The sequence below is a fragment of the Protopterus annectens genome, chromosome 1.part0, assembly GCF_019279795.1.
Source record: "Protopterus annectens isolate FY-2018-M chromosome 1.part0, PAN1.0, whole genome shotgun sequence".
NCBI lineage: Eukaryota > Metazoa > Chordata > Ceratodontiformes > Protopteridae > Protopterus > Protopterus annectens.
In genome coordinates, this window is record NC_056725.1 from 1,793,879,773 (window position 1) to 1,793,897,924 (window position 18,152).

Sequence of the window (18,152 nt, forward strand, 5' to 3'; positions counted from 1 at the left end):
CCATGGATGGTACTGACGAGAACCCCAAGCTGGCTCTGTGTCTTCAGGATCTTCCTCATCATCCTGTCAACATCCTGCTTAGTAAGGCTTCAGGATGATCGGAATCAGAGAATGCAGCCTCAGGCTCATCAGTTCCGGTGAGAAAAGGGGTTGAGGAGAAGAGGAGCAGAGACGAGTAGCTATTGGTTCTGATCTCCTATCTGATTTCATATCTGTTCTGATTGGAACCATCAGATTCAGAGAACACTTCATGGATATGTCTGACCCAGATTTCTCATTTTAGTCAGACTTATCCTTTTTCTTGTCTTTGTATTAGTTTCCTTAGGTTTTAGGCTTTGATTTGTCCACTGTTCTTAGTTGGAGAAAAGGTGGTGGACAAATAATCTGCTGGCATCAAAGCTCCTGTATGTGGAGGAAGTAAACCCTTTCATAATAAACTTTTCTCTTCTGGTTTGAAGAACCCTACCAGTAAAGGAAGCACGGGACTGGCATTCTGAATCGAGATGGGTAGGGCACAACAGTAAACACAGAGCAAATTGGGGTCTTGAGGAGGCAGTTTGTGCCCTCTCTGAGCACACTTCTTAAAACCCTGAGAATCAGATATGCTGAAGTCACAACACCAAGATTTAAGGAAAAAAAGTACTACCATGTCACATAATATATGGAAATATATATATATATATATATATATATATATATATATCAAATACTTTTGTAAAAGCAACAATAGACTAGAAGCTTATATACTATATCTAAGTTATCTAATACATTCAAAAACACAATTACTTATCTAAATTCACTGTAAAGGATGTATATAACAAACCTAATCACAAAGTGAGACTTGCAAACAACTAACACTAACAAGAAAATAGAGTTTTTAAAAAAAAAATTCTTGGTAGGTAAAGAGTAATAGCTTGAATCCTAAAAGGATACACACTGCAATAGCAGCCCTAGAGAACACACCCGAAGACTTTGGCAGCAAAAATATCTGAGGTATTAGGGTGGAGTAAATGGACTTATGTTTGAGGGAGGAACCCTGGAACTGAAGAAGCTTCAGAGTCAGTTCTGAGGTCGGATCTGGTTGGATCCAGTAACCCATGTAATAAACTGGATGAAAATAGACAAGATTGTATCATTTATTTATTTATTTACATTTGTTTACCAGGAGTGTCCGACTGGACATAGGTCCATTTTCAGCAGAGGCCCGGGGAGAAAAGCTCCACAGTTAAAATAGACAGACAATAGTTACATTGGATTTACATAGCAATTAAAAATTACAAACATAGTTACAGATGAAGACCATAGTACATCAGTGGACAACTAGAATCTTTATCATCTGTGAAGTACATAACAGACATTAACAATTGTTACAATAAGAAGTTCCTGCTGTATAAGTAGTAGCTAGGCTTATGAGCATCCGCGTTTGCTATAATCAAAGTAGTTAATGGGGTGGAAAGAAAGGTAGTGGGTGATATTAGAGGGGGAGTTGCAAGGGCACAGCTAGCATGTTTCTAGGTGCATTTTTAGTAAAGTTTTGAAGTGGGTGCATGATGGTACAGAAGTAATTGTGGGTGGGAGGGAGTTCCATAATTTGACTATGGTGCAAGAGAATAGTGCTTCTCCATCAGAGTTATTGGCTTTAGTGACCTGCAAGTGATTTTTTTGCTGGATCTTAGTGTTCTGGTGGTGCAATAGGGTTGGAGTAGATTCTGAAAGGATGGGACTTTTAGTGGAAGGTTTACTAGTTTGTGAGTGAGTTGATACCATTGAAGGAGGTGAGGGAGTTCAAGCCAGCCCAGTTCAGCAAGGGAGAGACAGTGGTGACTACGGTAGGATGCCCCTGTGGCGAATTTGGCAATTTTGTTGTAGCAGGTCTCAAGCTTATTCAGATTGCATTGCTTTAGGTTGGTATATATTGGAGAGGCATAAAGCAGGGTGGAGATAAGGTGGGAATGTTCTAGTGAAATCTTTGCTGCTTTGGTGAGAAGTTGCTTATTTCTGTGCAACGCTCCTAGTTTTTTTGTGGACTTTTTTTATGGTCATGGATATGTGAATGTCAAATTTTAGTTTATTGTCTATTTCAACTCCTAGCAATTTGATGTGTTCTGTTGGGTGTATAGTGGTGTTGTCTTTTGCTGTGATATTAAAGTGAGAGTTGTTTTGAGTATGTTTAGTGGGTTGGAAGATGAACAGTTTAGTTTTGCTTGGGTTGAGTATTAACTGGGCATCGAATAACCAAGTTTCAACAGAGGAAAAGGCTTCCTGTGTGACTTTTTGCAGTTTGGGTGGGGACTGGGCTGAGCAGATGATGGTTGAGCCATCTGCATATTGTATGAGTGTGCCATGTTTGGTGGTAGAGGCTAGATTATTGGTGAAAACAGAGAAGAGTAGGGGTCCAAAGATGGATCCTTGGGGAACCCCTACAGAGACAGGTAGTTGGAGAGTTGTATCATTTTGCCATACAATGGATTGTTGGCGGTCAGACAGATAACTCTGAAACCAGTTGGTGACTGATTGAGAGAAGGATAGTTATTGAGGACAGAGATAAGTTGTTTGTGTTGGACCATGTCGAATGCTTTAGACAGGTCTAGGAAAGTAGCAGAGGAGAGACAACCATTGCTTTTATGCTGAAGGATAGTGTTAGTAAAGGAGAGTAAAGCAGTGGTGGTGCTACGGTTTGGTCAGAAACCATGTTGAGTATTGGAAAGGAGGTTGTTAGTAAGGAGGTAGTCTGAGACCTGAGAGTGAATGCATCTCTGTAGTATTTTGGAGAGTGGAGAGAGAGTAGCCATGGGGCGGTAGTTAGTTAGTTCTGTGGAGGGGCCGTCTTTCTGGAGGGGAATTATATGTGCTACTTTCAATAGTGTGGGAACGTAACTTTCTGACAGAGTTCGGTTAATCAAAATGGATACTGGGTAGGCTAGAGCATCAGCTGCGATTTGTAAGTATTCACTTGGGAGGTTGTCTACTGCTAATTTGGTGGGTGTAACCAAAGACATCATGATGTTAATAAAAGTGCATCTATGATAAATTTCAGTTAATATAATAATTTTATAGTTTTCCTTATTAGATATTTTTTTTATTTTCCAAAACATAATATGTATGATACATAATAACCATTCTACAAACCTTGTCTGCTCTCATGAGCCTCAAATCTCATCAAATATTTAATTCAACAATATCTTGCTTCTCATGCTTATTTAAATTAAACCATTTGCACTTAAGATTATTTCTACAAACTTCAAAAATGTCTTTATTACAAGAATAATAAAATGCCTGTATAGTTGATTGTAATGGAGAATTATAAATATAAGGTCTTTTGAACTTTTCAGTATCTAAACAAAAAGTATCTTAATAAATATTGCAAGTTCAATTTTTGCTTAAAAACTTTAAATCAGTTCCTTCCTAATGCAGCTCGCTGGCTAGGAACAAATGAAAAACTTTTTTGACGGACATCAATGTGTTCATTAGTAAATGTCTCTTTAGTAAAACTGTGTATGTTCTCACCCAATAAGAAATCTCTCTCATGAATGAAAAAATCTGCCTTGTACCCTGTTCTTGTTCCTGCCTATGACCATGCCTCTCCCTCTTGACATTCTGACCCCGTTGACTGAATTTGACTCAAGTGTCATGGATCCTTTATGGCTTTCTTGGCAGAGTGGACCTTAAAGAAACTGCAGCATTGTCTGCAAGAACATCAGCAGGCATAAGTTATGTACACTATAATGTACACCCGGCTAGCCTGGGGTGGGGGTGGGGGGGGTAGGAGTCCCACCTGAAAAGTATTGGCCCACTGACTTGCAAGCATGGGGGAAGGGGGAGTAGTGACCTGACCCAGACTGCAAGAATTACTTTTTTTTTTCTTGATCATTATTGGCTGCAGCTGTATTTGGCGGGCTCTTAATTCTCATTAAATACAGCTGCAGTTAATTAGTTCATCCCTTTCTTTTCTTCCTTTGCTAGCAAAGTGGTTCTGAATCAATTGCATCTGGAGAGAGTAACTTAATCTGGTCATGGAGACATCCAATCTTAACACAAGTATGAGTAGCCTAAGATATATTTCTTTTTTGAGGAGGAAGTGCTGGTGCAGTATGGCTTAACATCCATACTAAACATGAGTACAGGCGAGTCACTGCGTTTTGAAAGTGTGTGCACCCCGTACATCTGTAGTCTCCTGAAATTTGGTTGGGTGCATGGCTCCTGCTTCATGCGTTTCACTGTCGAGGTGGAGTTGCTAGTGCTACTTTGCTTGCCTGGACTGCTGCATCTCTTAGGTGAACTTGAAATGAAATGAAGACAAACCAGTCAGACAGATGAAGAGTTTCTTTTATTGTGTACGGTATGGATCAATTAGGTAACCACCAGAGAACGTGTGTGTGTGAATAAACACCCAAAAATTGGGATACATTTTGTATATCATTTTTATAATGCTAAAAAGTTGCTGGATAACTGGATCCATTAGTATGCATTTTGTGTGTGTGTGTGCGGGGGTGTGTGAGCTGGAATAACTAGATCTGTGTTAGCATGCATTGGCTGAGTGCACATGTGTGGTTGCTGGAATAATTGGATCTGTGTGTGTGTGTGTGTGTGTGTGTGTGTGTGTGTGTGTGTGTGTGTGTGTGTGTGTGTGTGTGTGTGCGCACGCACGAGTGAGAAAGAGCCAAAATTAGAGAAAGTTTTTAAATATTGCTCTTATAAACTTAGAAAGTTGCTGGAATAACTGGATTTATTTAACATTTATTTTGTGTGTGTGTGTGTGTGTGTGTGTGTGTGGGCCTCTCTCTGACAAAAGACCAAACAATAGGGGCAGATTTTAAATACTGCTGTTATAAACTGAAAAAGTTGTCAAAATAACCAGATCTGTGTTAACATGCATTGTGTGAGCATAAACAGTACGCTAACACACATATTTCTGCATGTCCTTACATAAACTTTTTTTGATCCTAAATATCAAAGTTTACACAAGCAGTACATAACTTCTTACAAAACTACCCCTCAACTGGCTTATTCATTTGGAGGTACAGGAGTCAGGTATTCCTGGTTGAGGTGAGAGTACTATAGCTCATTCATTCCTACCAGGGAATACTGGTCAGTCCTCCATCCCCCAGAGAGCTGGATGGTAGGGAGTGGGCCAGCTTGCTAGTCCTGAGGGGTGGCTCAGCATCTTCCTCTGGGAGTACACTCATCATCCCCAGGTAGTTCCTCTGAACTGTGTGAATGCAATCTCTTAAGTGGAAGCTTGTCTCCAATTGCAGAATTCTCCTCAGCTATATAGTGGAAATATACTGTTGACAGCGTGGACTTGCCAGGCTCAAACTCCACTAGTTAAACACCTAATTCTACCACTAGATATCACCAATGGACTGAGTTATAGCTGCTTCCCTCTCCCACAGGGAAGGGTGATCCAAAAATTGATGTTCAATCCCCATCTTCCATGTCTAGCTCTTACAGGCATCCAAGCTGTTAAATGAGCTTTGCTCACCTCTACCATAGTCAGAGCTTTATCCCTCTATGTCACTGAGATTTTATTTTACTATACCTTTTCAGGAGTACCTTTTCAGGGAAGGCTGGGGAGAAACGTCAAAGTATAATACAAGTACAAAAAGTTCAAAAAGCAGATATGAAAAAAATCAATTACTTTAAGAAATTTAACAGAATGAATGCAAACAGAACACACAGTAAACTATGAACAAAGTTTTGCAACAGTACATATCAATAGGATCATAGGAAGTTACTAGGCTATTGGCCCTGAGGCCCTTACAAGCCTAGCCAAGAATTTAGCCCATGTTCCAACAAGTCAGCACCCTATGCCACTGTCCAGCAGGGACATATGTGGAATCCCAAGGGTGTATTTTCTGTTCCCCATCCAGTTATCCAGGTTGTGCATAAAAAGGTTTAATGAGGTACTCTGCTTTACATGGAGAGGGAGTCTATTCCACAAAAGGGGGAGTCTATGGGACACAAATCTGGCCTGCCAATAAGTCCTATTGATGTCACAGACCAGGTTGAGGTCTCGCATGTGGGTTACTCGAGTGGAGCATGACTTGCGGATATGCAGCAGTTCCATCACGGTGGGGTCTGAGATTGCTTTGTATGACAGACAGAGGTCACCTCTGAGGAGTCTGTAGGAGACTGACTAGAGGAACAGGGCTTTTAGCCTATCTGTATACGGCAGATGCTTGAGGCCCTGGATTGTCAGGGTGAGGAATCTCTGTGGTCTCTCCAGCTGCTGCATGTGCTTTGTGAGGTACATGCCGAAAGGGGCATTATATTCAATAATCAGTCTTATAAGAGAAGAATACAGGGATGTTATGACCTCCTTGTCCCTGGATAAGATACCCTTACTAATGAGGTGGACCATGTAGAAAGCTTTCCGTACAACAGAGGCAATATGGCAGTCAAAAGTCAGTTTGCTATCAACCTGGGTTCTCAAGTCTCTCACTACTGATTGGGTGCTTAGTGCCTTATCATCAATGTGATAATTTGTGGGGACGTCATTCTCTCTAAAAGTGATGATGATGCATTACTTGGCATTCAGTTTGAGGCCATGTTTCTGGCACCAGTCATTTGTTTGGGTGAGACCGTCTTCGAGGATGTCCACATTGCTAGGGGAATTGATGACAGCACCCAGCTTGCAGTCATCTGCAATCCTGGTCAGCCACAGCCCACTAGATTTGGCCTGTACCTCTGAAAAGTATATTCCAAACATCAGAGGCCCCAAGACCAATCCCTAGGGTACACAGCCTACTATGGTTCTACTACATGAGGTGCCTTCCCCTATTTTGACTAAGTGGGTTCTATCAGTGAGCCAATTTGCTACCCATCTGGTAACATATGGATTGATGCCTAGCTGAGAGTGCTATCTATTATACCTGAGTAGGAAATAGTATCAAAGGCCTTGGTCAGGTCAAGGTAGGCGGTGTGCACCATCTTTCCCCTGTCTATGGTTTTAGGGACTATCTCAAAGAAGTCGGCCAAATTTAACAGGCATGACCTCCCCTTGACAAAACCAAACTGTGTGGGATCAAGTGTCTGGAGGTTGGCAATGTCCTTGTTAATGAGGTCCACGATAATCCGCTCCATGGCCTTGCAGATCAGGCTAGTGGGCCTATAATTTCCTGGATTGGTGGATGCTCCACCTTTGTGCAAAGGGATGACAGTAGCTGTCCTCCACTTGACTGGGATGAAGCCAGTACTCAGGCTTTGGTTGAATAGGGTGCCTAATGGTGCTGTTAGTTCCTGCCTGAGTTCATGTAGGATGCAGCCTGGGATGTTATCGGGTGTCATGGAGGCTGTATTTTTCTGCCTTTGAGAGGGCATTGATGACTTGCTCAGATATGGGGAGGGGGTCAGGTACTGGAGATGTCCTGTTGTACTGATGGGGGGACAGAGGAGTGAGGTTTTCACTAAACCTGTCTGGCAAATCAAAAGGTGCTTCAACAAAGTATTAGTTTAAGGGTGTGCACACTTATACAACCAGCTTACTGTATGCTTTTTATTTTTTATACCCTAACAGATTTGTTTGTTTTTCAATTGAATTGTACTGGTTATAGGTCACATTAAAGGTGGGAAAAGTTTTGAAATGTTTTATTGTGGTCTAATTTTTTTTTATATCACAAAAACCTGGCATTTTAACAGGGGTGTGTACACTTTTTATATCCACTGTACTTTGTGGATGGATAGGAATTTTTATATAGTCAGGAGATTAGCAGGAACACGGCCACTGGGGCCATTTTCCTTCATGAATTCTTAATCCCCAAAGCTGTTTTGCTCACCTGTTTATTTGCAAAGGACTTGGTTCAAAATTTTTCTCACACGCTACTGATATTATATGAGAAAGTAAGACCATAAGGCTCCAACTTCATCATGAGTCACTTAAAAAGTTAACAGAACAACAATTTTACAGAATGAAAGAGGTATGGGGCTGGAGAACACTAGACACTAGAGATGCGACTTAATACTAAAGTTACCCACAAAGTTATAAGAACAGGGAAAGAAACTTTGAACCTTGTACCCTCAGCACATAAAGCCGCTTGATAGCACTACAGAACTTTGTTCCTCTAGGCAACAAGGATCCTCTTTCAATATTGCTTAAGTAATGAAAAAAAGATAACAGAACAGGGAGAAATAAGATTCAAACCCTGTACTCTTTGCACATAAAAGCAGCTCCTTACCAAAGATTCAGTCTTCTGCACCACCACTAGACACCAGGGATATAGCAGAGCTGTGGAAATACAGTTACCATAACAGTAGATGTTTGAATGATTACTGCTGCAGTAGCTTTACCTCTATAGGTTATATCCTGCACAGGATGTTAAAAGCCAGCAAGTTTCCAGAGCTTACAGATAGCTTTCACATACCTGGACTGCTAACAACTAGAAGAGAACTGTAGAAAACAGAGTTTGAACACCAAGACTTTCAGAGCTTTCGTGCAACAAAAATGTAACAAAAAGGGAACCTGAAGGAAGGGAGTGACTACTACAGCAGTTTTCATTCAAACATTTACTGCTATGGTAAGCTTACTCAAACAACACTATGCTCATCATTAGATCACCGCTGCAGTAGCCTTAGCTATATATGAGGAACGATGAGATTCCAGCAGCCCATGGAGAATGGTCCTAGATGTGCCTGCCCCAGACCTGGAAAAGGAATCTAGTTTGTAGTGGTTTGTAAAAGTATGTACAGAGGACCAAGTTGCTGCTTCTAGAATACTTCTAGAGTCAATCCCTTTACAAAAAGACACTAATGAAGCCAAGGGTCATGTAGAGTGTATCTTAACCCTACCAGGAATTGACTTGTGGTGGGTATAACAAAAGGAAATAGCATGTGATAACCATTTTTCTTACCTTCATAAGGCTGTGTCCCTGTTCTAACCCAAACTAACTCCTCAACTACACAGTTTAAAATTCCTACAATGCTTAACACCCTCTACCTTTCTCTCTAGTCACTCATGACTCACTACCCCCTATATGCTTCCACCTTTCTATACCCTACCCCTACTCCCTAACCTTTACCTCCACTACATCTTATCTGTCTCCCTTACTCTTTATCTGCCTTCATTCACTACCAGGTATTCTGAATATACTTGTTCCTATTGTTGCTAACCCCTTTCCTTTTTTTTGAAAAAGCCTACCATACATCAGACACCTTGACTTGAAGGACTATGGATTATTCTAAACTGATGTTCCTAGACCATATCATCTCTACTTAACTAGCCTATAGTACTTGAATTGCCTCTTTTACATACCTGCTCTTGAATACTTAAATTTCTCTTCTGTACTACTGCATACTAAATAGTACTATACGTAATACTGACTTTCTCTAATGTCCTACTATCTATGATAGTCTGCAAACCTTACCTTACTGGTCTTTTTACTGTGCATGTTATTATATAATATAGTCTGTAAACCAAGCTTTACTTTTTAATGTGTATATTATTATCTGTATGCTTGGAGCTTTTCTCCCCAGGCCTCTGCTGAAAATGGACATGTATCCATTCAGACTATCCTGGTCAACAAAAGTAAAATAAATAAGAAATAAATAAGAAATTAATAGATGATCAGTGCTCCTGAAGGTTTTCATTCTGTCAAGATAATATCAGATACAACATTTAGCACAGAAGAAGGATTAGTCCTCAAGGAAACCCTTTCTTTGTAGAAAAGGAGATAAGGTTGACCCACCATGACAGCTTGAGATGTCAATGGTCTGTATGCATGGAAGATGCCCTTAAGCTTTGGAAACTGGCTGGCTGTTATATGCTGTACAGGATATAACCCATACAGCAAAGTGTAATGCAGGAATGATCAAATGATGAACATACTTTAAACATTACAAACCCAATACCCTTGGTACAGAAAGTGTTCATTGACAACTCAGAGCTTTAGTCCTCCATGTTAACTGAGGATCTTGTAGACTAGTGTATTATCTGAACTATACAAAGTTTGAAACTCTTAATGTCTGGTATTATTGACTGACTGTAATAGTCCATCTGTTATGAGAAAAAGAGCAGGGGGGAAATCATGGACAGTTATAAAGGATGGTGTTATCATCATTTAGGGGATGCCTTACCTCTAAGGCCAAACTGAATTCTTCCAGTAAAAGCCAGGAGGATCACTAGATGATACCACAGATAATTCTGAAATATTATCTGAGTCACTTAAACAGTAAATATAACAAAAGGCTTAGCATCATAATGTAGTTTTGGAAGAATAAGAAGAATGAAACTGTCTGGAGCTACTGACTGACTGTAATCATCTGTGATTTATAAGGGCAGAAAAAAATAACAGGATGCATCAGGAGCAGTTAATACATGTCAGTGTGTGTGTGTTTCAATGTGGGCATGTTGTATGGGGGAATGACTGAAGGGGTGCCTGCGCCAAAGTGAATCATGGGCTGCCAGAAGTACATACCAGAAGAAAGTGCTGAGTAGTACTAAAGTCATCACACAAGATTCAGAGACAAACAAATTAGGTGATAATGAGGTCTTTCCTCATTGTGGTTAATGTGTCGCTGAACTTAAGTGAAATGCATAGGAAACAAGCTGAACTTGAATTTAATCAAAGGGACAAAAAGTAAAATGCTACACCTCACAGTTCTTATTCTGGAATCTTAATTTGCAGTTTGCTTAATACAGTATGACTCCTAGCTAGTAACTGCATATCACTCTTAAGAAAGTGGGACTTTTTATGTGTAAAACATTATTTCAAACAAAAAAGAAGTTATGTACTCACCATAACATTCCATCAGTGTTGTCCATCTTCATTCTTCCTCAACTAATGGAGTCAGATCCAACCCCTCAGATCCGACTCGGCCATTGCTAAAGCTAGTAGCAGCCAAAAACTCTCGAGTTTCTCCCTTATTCATAATGCACCAACCCCAAGTACCTCAGATCTTGTTTGCTGATTTTTACTAGAAAGAAATATTTGCCGTGCATAGGAAGAAAGGGACTGGATGATTCACATGTAGTCATATAGGTAGACAACTATATCTGGAGCTCAGTGTAAATGACAGTTATATCTTCTAACCACTCATTCTTCCAGAAGTTTTCAAACAATGGGGATTAGTGGGTGGGGAGTTGAAAAAGAATGAAAATGGACAACTCAGATGCAACATCATGGTGAGTACACATCTTCTTTATCGGATGTTGTGAATTTTCATTCTAGCCTCAACTAATGGGACAGAGTCCCCTGCTATCTAAGATCTGGGGTGCACTCAAGAAAGGATATTCCTGAGCACCACTGAACCAAATGATGCTCTACCTCTGGATACCAGATCCAATTTGTAATGAGTAACAAAGGTATGGGGAGTAGAACAAGTTGCTGCTGCACAAATATCATCTATGGACACTCTAGATTGGAAAACTGAAGAACTAGCCATGCATCTAGTTGAATGAGCCCGTAATGGTTTTGGTAAGATAATACACAAATTGTTGTAAATAAATGAAATACAGTCAGCCAGCCATCTGGCTAAAGTTACCTTGGCAACTGGTTTTCCGAGTTTAACTTCTGCAAATGAAACAAACAGTTGGTCATTTTTTCTGATGTCTTTTGTTCTATGTAGGCAAAAATGTAATTGTCTGTGAGCATCCAATAAATGTAACATACATTCACCTTTGTTAGCAAATTTAGGAAAGAATACTGGCAAATTAATGGATTGAGTGATATTAGATTCTAACACCAACTTAGGAAGAAAGGACGCAGTGTAACCTCTATCCTTGTGAAAGATCAAATATGGAGGTTTTGAAGAGAAGGCTTGAATCTCTGAAATAAGTCTGGGAGAAGTAATGGCTACTAGAAATATTGTCTTCCAAGAAAGATATTTAAGGTCACACTTAGCTGCTTGTTTGAAGGGGGAATGAGCAATCGCCTGGAGTAGCAGATTCAGGTCCTTTGGTGGAATAGAGTCTTTAAAAGGTGGTCTTAAAATAGGAGTGTCTTGCAGAAAGGCTTTGCAGAGCTTATGAGAGGCAACAGAGGAACTGTCAAATCCAATGGGAAAATTTGATATTGCCACTAACTGAACGTTAACTGTAGAGGAACTAGCTGATTCTTTAAAAAGTAGGGCCAAAAATTTAAGGATGTTGTGTATCAGAGCTGAAACTCCTATGAATTCTAAACTTTGAGTTAGATCCATTTGAGACTTGTCATAGTTTATGGCTATCCCCAGGAGAGAACACATCTGGAGGACCTGATCTCTTTCCCTTATTAACTGATGCCTGGTCAGACAGGTAATGGGCAAGTCATCTAGACATGGAAACACACGGAAACTTTGTAGTCTCAAGTGAGCTGCTACTACTTGCCATATATTTGGTGAACACCCCGGCGGCTGTGGTGAGATCAAAGGGCAAAACTCTGAACTGGTAATGACTGGCTTTAAGCCAGAACCTTAAGTACCTTCTAGACCGTCTGTTAATCTTTATGTGATAGTATGCATCCTGAAGGTATACAGAGCACATCCAGTCATCCTTGCCCAGAAAAGGGAGAATGGATTGAACAATGACCATTTGAAACTTGGTACGTCAAACTGACCTGTTTATGGAGGGTTAGGGAAAAGGGAATTATATATCCTCTGCACCTATGTATCAGTTGCTATTTCTAGCCAAGCTCTCTGGTGCAAGGATAGTCAACCCCCACTTACCTCCAGAGTAGGGCAATCAGGTCTCCTTTCAGGAATGCTGGAAGTGTCTGTCAAAGAAAGCATCTCTGGAACCTTGGTTCTGTGGGCCACCTCTGCCACAGGGGTGCATCTACCATTAGAGTTCCCCCCTCTACCCCTGGAGGAACTTCCTCCACATGGGGAAAGTTCCCTGGGATTTCTTGAACCACATCTTTCTCCTACCTCATTGATTCCTAGAAAAGGATCTTTGAGAGGATGAAAAATGTACACCCACGGCAGACAGGGTCTTTCTATCCTTCTCACACCTGGATAATGTGTCCCTTACTCTGGGGCCAAAAAAGATGTGCTGTCAAAAGGAGCATTGATGAACTAAGACTTGAAGGGCTCCGCAAAATCACATAAGTGCATCCAGACATGCCTCCTCATGGAAATGCCTGAACCCGCTGCTTTTGAGGTTCCTTTGGCTACATGTGAAATGAGCCTTATGAAATAATTGGAAATAGAGTGCAGAGTAGCCAACTGAGAAGTCAAGGTGATTGAACTTCTTCAGAAATGGATCCTGAGATGGTATTTGACAGCTCCTTAATCTAATCTCTCTGTGACCTTGTGAAATGTGCCAAATAATTCAGAGACCTTAAAGCAAAGGTTGCTAAAGCACAGACACTCTTCCCAAGCCTGTCTATCACTTGCAACTCCCTGTTGGGAGGATGAACAGTGGAACTCTCCTCTGATAGTTCCTTTTTAGTGGCCACCACCATGATCATGTCAACAATGGGCACCTCTTTTCCCCAAAACTGTCTGTCCACAGGTGGTGTCATAATTCTGTCTGGTCTATGAGGTATAAGGTTCAATAGTGTCGGGATCCTTCCACACCCGTTGAGAGATCAACTCAAAGAGCGTGTTGGTGGGCAGAGTCATCCAGGAGGTAGATGGGCCAATACTGAAAGCCTCCAGAAATGCAGACTCCTCAAATGAAGGGTTGCTGGGTATCCAGCCACCTGTCTGCTTAAGGATTTCAGGGATGTCTCCAAATGGGAAATGTTTAGGCGGTGACCGTGGGGACCCTTCACATTCATCGAAGTCCGTATCATCTGTAATAGACTCCTCTGGGGAGTCCAAGTGCTTCCTCTTACATGTCTTCATCTTAGGGACCTCCTTAGTGAGATGCTCTGGGAAGGTATCAGATGAAGTCAGGATATCCTGTTGGGAAGCTTGGGAGTTTTCATACTGGCTGTCCCTGTGGAAAAGAGCGATGAGACAGAGACACCAAGACTGCAGACTATATATCCAATGGGGTAGGATCTATCTGTGCTGCTGAGGCAGACAAAGCTCTCTCCATAGCCTCAAAGGCAGATTGCCTCAGAGAGGAAGATGACCTCGGAACTGAAAAGGCAAGCTTTGGATTGGTGTCCCTCTCTGTTCCGAAGGCAATCCCCCAAGGTGGAGCCTGACCAGAGCTAAACCATGCTGAGGCTCTGACACGCAGAGATGGCTCCAACAACATTGGAGTTGACTACAACACCTCAGATACAACAGGAAGTCTTGGCTCCGAGAGCTCTCTGAAGCTGACTGAACTGAACTGCTCAGAGCAGACTTTGGGTCCAAGGATAAAGCTACCAAGCTAAATGGTTAAAAGACAATGACTATTCACTATTTCTAACAGTGCAACACCACACCACTGAATGCTAAAAAAGGGCAGAGGTGCTTGCATGTTAACATGAAACTTGTTTCTATTTCAGGTTTCCACACAATGCATACCATCTCATGGTTTGCCTCTTCTACAAATTACAGTGCCTTAACTAGGTATGCATGAAAGTACAAGTCAAACAGCAAAAGTACTTGTGGAAAATGCAGTCTGCTGGTCAATCAGAAGCACTATAACAAAATCAGCATATCAGTCAATCAAGATCACTGTAACATAATATATCATATGCCCTCCACAGTCACCTGGATAAGAGAAGCACCTGAATATTGTCCCATGTATTACACGCAAATTTCAGTTTGACTCTGCATCAGTATTAAGCACCATGAGGTACAAGGCAAGCAATGGAAAGGAGTAATGCAGTACAGCATTAACTTACCTCTGCCCAGAATTCTGCATAAATGTCACTGGCTGTTAACCTTGTAACAGGCCACAGTTTTGTAACAGAACAGAGGTCACAAGCTGTCATCATAAGGCCAATTACACGATCCCTAGGGATACAAAATAGAAAAAAACTACATTACTACTTCAGTGCAGAAGCAACTATTTAGCTCTCCTGGTTTTTTTAATTTCTTTTTGACTGATAAATTTGCATGTGTACAATATTTTCAACAACCACAAAAGATCTTTCCTTCCACATTTTCTTAAGTCCTACTCTCTTTCCTTCTGTGGAACATACTCTGCTTTATTTATATTATTTCCATATATGGAACCTATTTTCAGAGAATAATTAATACATTACAAATTATACATAGTGTTTTATGACAGAAACATCAGAAACTTTTAAAATTTAGAAAAAAATTATCAATCTTAAAGCAAATTACAAAAGCCTGGCATACTACCTTAAGTGTAACATACTCAAATAAAGCAAAAAAAAAAATGTTATGTGCTCACCATAACATTCCATCTGTGTCATCCATTTTCATTCTTCTTCTACTGTTGGGTTTGGATCTGATCCTTGGATCTGACTTGGATGCTTCTTCCAGCTCATGGAACAGTGAGAACTATTTAGCTCCTCCCTTTACCCATAATTCCCAGTCATCTAACATATCTCAGGTCTTGAATCAAAAACCAAAAATAAACTACTAAAAATAAACAGAACTGGTAGTGAACTAAACAGGATCCACACAGAACTAAGTAAAAGATTTAATGAAGCGCTTTTCGTTTGCTTAGTAAGCAAATGAAAAGCGCTTCATTAAATCTTTTACTTAGTTCTGTGTGGATCCTGTTTAGTTCACTACCAGTTCTGTTTATATCTCAGGTCTTGTTTGCTGCACGTTATACCTGCAAAACAGTAAAAAAATTATGATACAACAGACTCTGGGACTCAGACAAAGGAATAGCAGTTTCTGCAGCATTATTTGATCTTTCCAAGTGTAAAGCAATGAAGGGGTTGGTGGGAGGGAAGTTGAGGAAAAATGAAAATGGACAACACAGATGGAACGTTATGGTGAATACATAACTTTTTTTTTTATCTGTTGTCATTTCCATTCATTCCTCAACTGCTGGGACAGAGTCCCAGCTACTTAAATCCCAGGAGGACTCTAAGGAAGAATATTCCTGAGCACAGCTGACCCAAAGACTGCTCTTCCCCTAAAGACCAGATCCAATTTGTAATAAGCAATAAATGCATGAGAATTAGCCGTGTTGCAGCTATACAAATATCATCCAATGAAGTTCTAGACAAAAAGGCTGAAGAAGTTGCCATAGATCTACTGGAATGGGCTTTATGTGGTTTTGGTAAAGGCAAACCCACTTTTTCATATACAAAAGTAATAGAGTCAGTCAGCCATTTGACTAAAATCACTTAGAAACTGGTTTGCCTAATTTTCATTATAAAAAGGAAACAAACAACTGTTCTGATTTCCTCAAATTTTTGGTTCTGTGAAGATAGAAATAATTTTCTTTATGTTACATCTACTGGATGTTCACATTCTCCTTTGTTGGAGAAATTTGGAAAGAAGACTGGGAGGATGATAATCTGATTAACATTGGATTCTGATACCACCTTAAGCAGAAAGGAATGATTGCTCCGTAAAGATACTCTGTTATGAAAAATCAAGTAAGGAGGTTTAGATGACAAGTTCTGTAATTCCAAAACTCTTCTGGCAGAAATAATGGCAAACAACAAAATAGTTTTCCAGGTCAAACATTTTAGTTCACACTTAGCTGATGGTTCAAAAGGGGGTTGGATTAAAGTCTGTAAAACAATGTTTAAATCCCAAGGAAGAGCAGGGTCCTTTAGCAGAGGTCTAAGAGAAAGGCTTTGCAAAGTTTGGAAGAAGCTAAAGCTGAACTATTTATCCCTATATGAAAATTAGACTGCTAATTGTGTTTTCACAATTGAAGAGCTAGCACCTTCACTGAAAATTGTAGTTAAAAAGTGAAGAACCTTAGAAATCGCTGCTGAAAAGGGGTTCTAAATTCTTTTTATGTGCCAAACAACAAATCTTTTCCATTTACGTTTGTAAACCTTTCTAGTGGAGGCTTTGTGAGATGAAAACAGAATATGATGGACATGGTAGGAGAAAATGGGCTGTCTAGCAATCAACAGAACTGAAGAAACCATGCGGTCAACTTCAGGCCTGAAATGTCCAGATGAACCATGTCTGTTGGTTGAGACAGTATGTCTGTAGTTGGATCCAGAGTGGATGAAGATGATGAGGAAAAAGGAAAGGAAATCAGATCTAATGAGGCCAGTAAGGGGTAAGGAGGATAACTGTGTTCTTCAGTCAAGATGCTTTCTGAAGAAATTTGGGAATGAGGTATAATGGGGGGGTAAGCATAAAGAGCCAAATGTCCAAGCAAGAAGTATAGTATTTTTGGGGGGACTCTCCCACTGGGGGGAACAGGCCAAAGAACTTGCTGCACTTGCTGTTTAGGGGAGATGCAAAAACATTGCAGCATGGTTTTTCCAATCGATAGAAAACCCTCTCAGCCACCTTCAAGTTGAGAGAAGACTGATGTGGCATTAGAATAGACCTGCTGACTTTGTCCGCAATCAATTTGGATTTCTCTGAGATGTGTGCTGCTATCAGAAAGTAACTGGATGAGATCACTCACTGCCATACTCTCATAGCTTCTCAACAAAGAGGGTAAGATCTGGTTCCCCCTTGTTTGTTGATGTACCAGACCACTGACATTTTGTCAGTCTGGATTGCAATAGTCCTGGTAGGGAGCCTGTCTTGAAAGGCCTGCAATGCTAGGCGGACAGCTCTCCTCTCCAGAACATTGATATGCATGTTGGCCTCTTCAGGGGACCATTTGCCTTGGACTGTCCTTCCCAAGAAGTGCCCCCACCCAATTTGGGAGGTGTCTGTGGTCATTATGGCCTTGGGGTGAGGGAAAACAAAGGGACAGCTTTCTTGTATTTAACCAGAATGGATCCACCACAGAAGGTAATTTTTGCAAGCTTGCATTATTTTGACTTGACTTGATAATGGCTGATGTAGAAGGGACCATACAGTTATGAGTGTCCACTGAAGAATCTTCATATGGTACCTTGCCAGTGATACTAGAATGACTGCCGCTGACATGGATCCCAATGCAAGGAGGATCAGATGAGCTGAAAGAGAAGATTTTTGAATGACCTTTTTGATGTGGAACTGAGTTGTTTGAACCCTGGACAGAGGAGAAAAGCTGTTTTAGTGGCTGTATTGAACAAAGCACTGATGAATTCAAATATTTGAGTTGGTTTGAGGTGAGATTTGTTGTAAATGACAGACATTCCCACATGAAAGCATAACTGGAGTAAGTAGACTCGAGCTTGAATAAGATGATGCTTGGTCAGAGCAGTTATGAAATATGGAAACACCCAGAATCCCTGCATTCTCAA

At 40.6% G+C, this 18,152-nt stretch overlaps 1 protein-coding gene across 2 annotated transcripts in view; it reads right to left on the reverse strand.

Annotated features, from left to right (window-relative positions):
* The window catches only part of PDE10A (phosphodiesterase 10A), a 4,065,478-nt gene that overhangs the window by 219,498 nt on the left and 3,827,828 nt on the right, over positions 1–18,152 (reverse strand). For both annotated transcript variants that reach the window (XM_044069581.1, XM_044069571.1), the window contains exon 19: positions 14,697–14,808. In XM_044069581.1, the coding sequence (XP_043925516.1) occupies positions 14,697–14,808 (112 nt within the window). The remainder of the gene's footprint in view (positions 1–14,696; positions 14,809–18,152) is intronic.